The sequence below is a fragment of the Salvia miltiorrhiza genome, chromosome 6, assembly GCF_028751815.1.
Source record: "Salvia miltiorrhiza cultivar Shanhuang (shh) chromosome 6, IMPLAD_Smil_shh, whole genome shotgun sequence".
NCBI lineage: Eukaryota > Viridiplantae > Streptophyta > Magnoliopsida > Lamiales > Lamiaceae > Salvia > Salvia miltiorrhiza.
The window spans coordinates 14,483,936-14,485,475 of NC_080392.1; the positions used below are offsets into that span (position 1 = coordinate 14,483,936).

Genomic DNA, 1,540 nt, shown 5'->3' on the forward strand with positions numbered 1-1,540 from the left:
GGTGAAGGTAGAATACTCTATCAATGATGACCATAAATATATCTGGGCATTTGTTTGCCTGAATGGCACAACTACAAACTTGTAGTGGTCATAACCCGTTCTAAAAGTTGTCTTGGGTGATGACATCCGATCCTCAATCGATCTTGGAAAACACATTTGCACCTTTGAGTTGGTCAAACAATTCATCTACCCTCAGTAAAGGATATTCATTCATGAGTATTAGTTTGTTCCACGCTCTATTGTCTGTGCGCCTTTTTAAAGTACCATACTTCTTCATAACATACAAAATATGCGCTCCTGATGGGAATGCACTAGACATGATCAAACTTAGGTCTAGTCGTTTTCTGCAATTGGATCTTTAGGTTCTCCAACTCCTTTGGAGTCATCTTGTTCGATGCTTTTGATACACGTGTCGATCTTGGTACTAGGTCGATGGTAAATTCTACTTGTCTATTGGGTGGCAGTCTTGGTAAGTTTTCCGGATAATCATAATAGAATTCACGTATAACTTCTATGTCCTCAACTGTCCTTTCGGTTCTAGCTCCTCCGTTTAGGTATACAAGGAAAGCTTGGTAATGTTTCTTATTTATCACCTTTATGGCTTGTATGTATGAAATAACTGGTATCCGCTCCTTATACTATCTCGTGAAAACTTTAAAGCGTCTATTCCTGGAGGTTTGAAGGAGATTTCCCATTCATTGCATAATCTATGCATATTGTTCTCAGCTAACCAGTCCATTCTTAAGGTTACATCTACGTTCCCATATTGGTATAACATCAAGTATTCGCTACCACCTAAGTGATCCTGCATTCGATTACAGGTTCATATAACTAGTGTTACTATCGTCGTTCCTTCTATGGGTGAAAAGTTTTTTTTCATGTCTTGATCACTTTATTCAGTTTGTATTTGTGACGGGTGATCCCGGGCATAACTACCTTAGCGTCTAGAGTTTTGCTGAGCAATTCAAAGTACGTAAAACTCATCGTGGTTGGCGAGTGCCATTCTTATCTCATACTTTAGGCCAGGTCGAAACTTCTTCGGCATCTATTCATCGATGTCCACCTATTGTGGGGCATAACGGATATGTCGCAGCAAATCTGGTCGTACTGGTCATAGACATCTGTTTTTTGCTTGAGGTTGAAACATTTTCGTTTCTTTCCACTTATCGCAGATATTGAAAATATATGTCATAGTGTCCGTTTTAAAGTCTTTCTAAGACAAGTTTGCTAACCATTCTTGAGTCATTGCTTTTCTTTGGCCTCCCACCAAAATCTGTAGATCTAGTCAACTGGAATGCAACATATGAAGTCGTTTTGGTGCGTACAAGAAAATCAAAGATTCTTCATCGTCTTAATCTAGATTTACCCTCAACTGGATTCTTAGTTTCATGAAAAACAATCTTTACTCGAGAAAAAGTTCATCCATCTTTCGTGATGGTTCATTTCTGTCCCCACCTCGTTTATAGCTTCTCATCTACCAGACATTCTATTTTTTAAAGAAAAACGATCACCATACATTCCTTTTCTCATATCACATGCG

At 38.6% G+C, this 1,540-nt stretch overlaps 1 protein-coding gene across 1 annotated transcript in view; it reads left to right on the forward strand.

The window, feature by feature from the left end:
- The first annotated feature begins 597 nt into the window (after positions 1–597).
- LOC130990538 (probable plastid-lipid-associated protein 13, chloroplastic) overlaps positions 598–1,540 on the forward strand; it is a 2,146-nt gene continuing 1,203 nt past the window's right edge. The window contains 2 exon segments of the mRNA XM_057914764.1: positions 598–675; positions 727–821. Of these exon segments, the coding sequence (XP_057770747.1) occupies positions 598–675; positions 727–821 (173 nt within the window).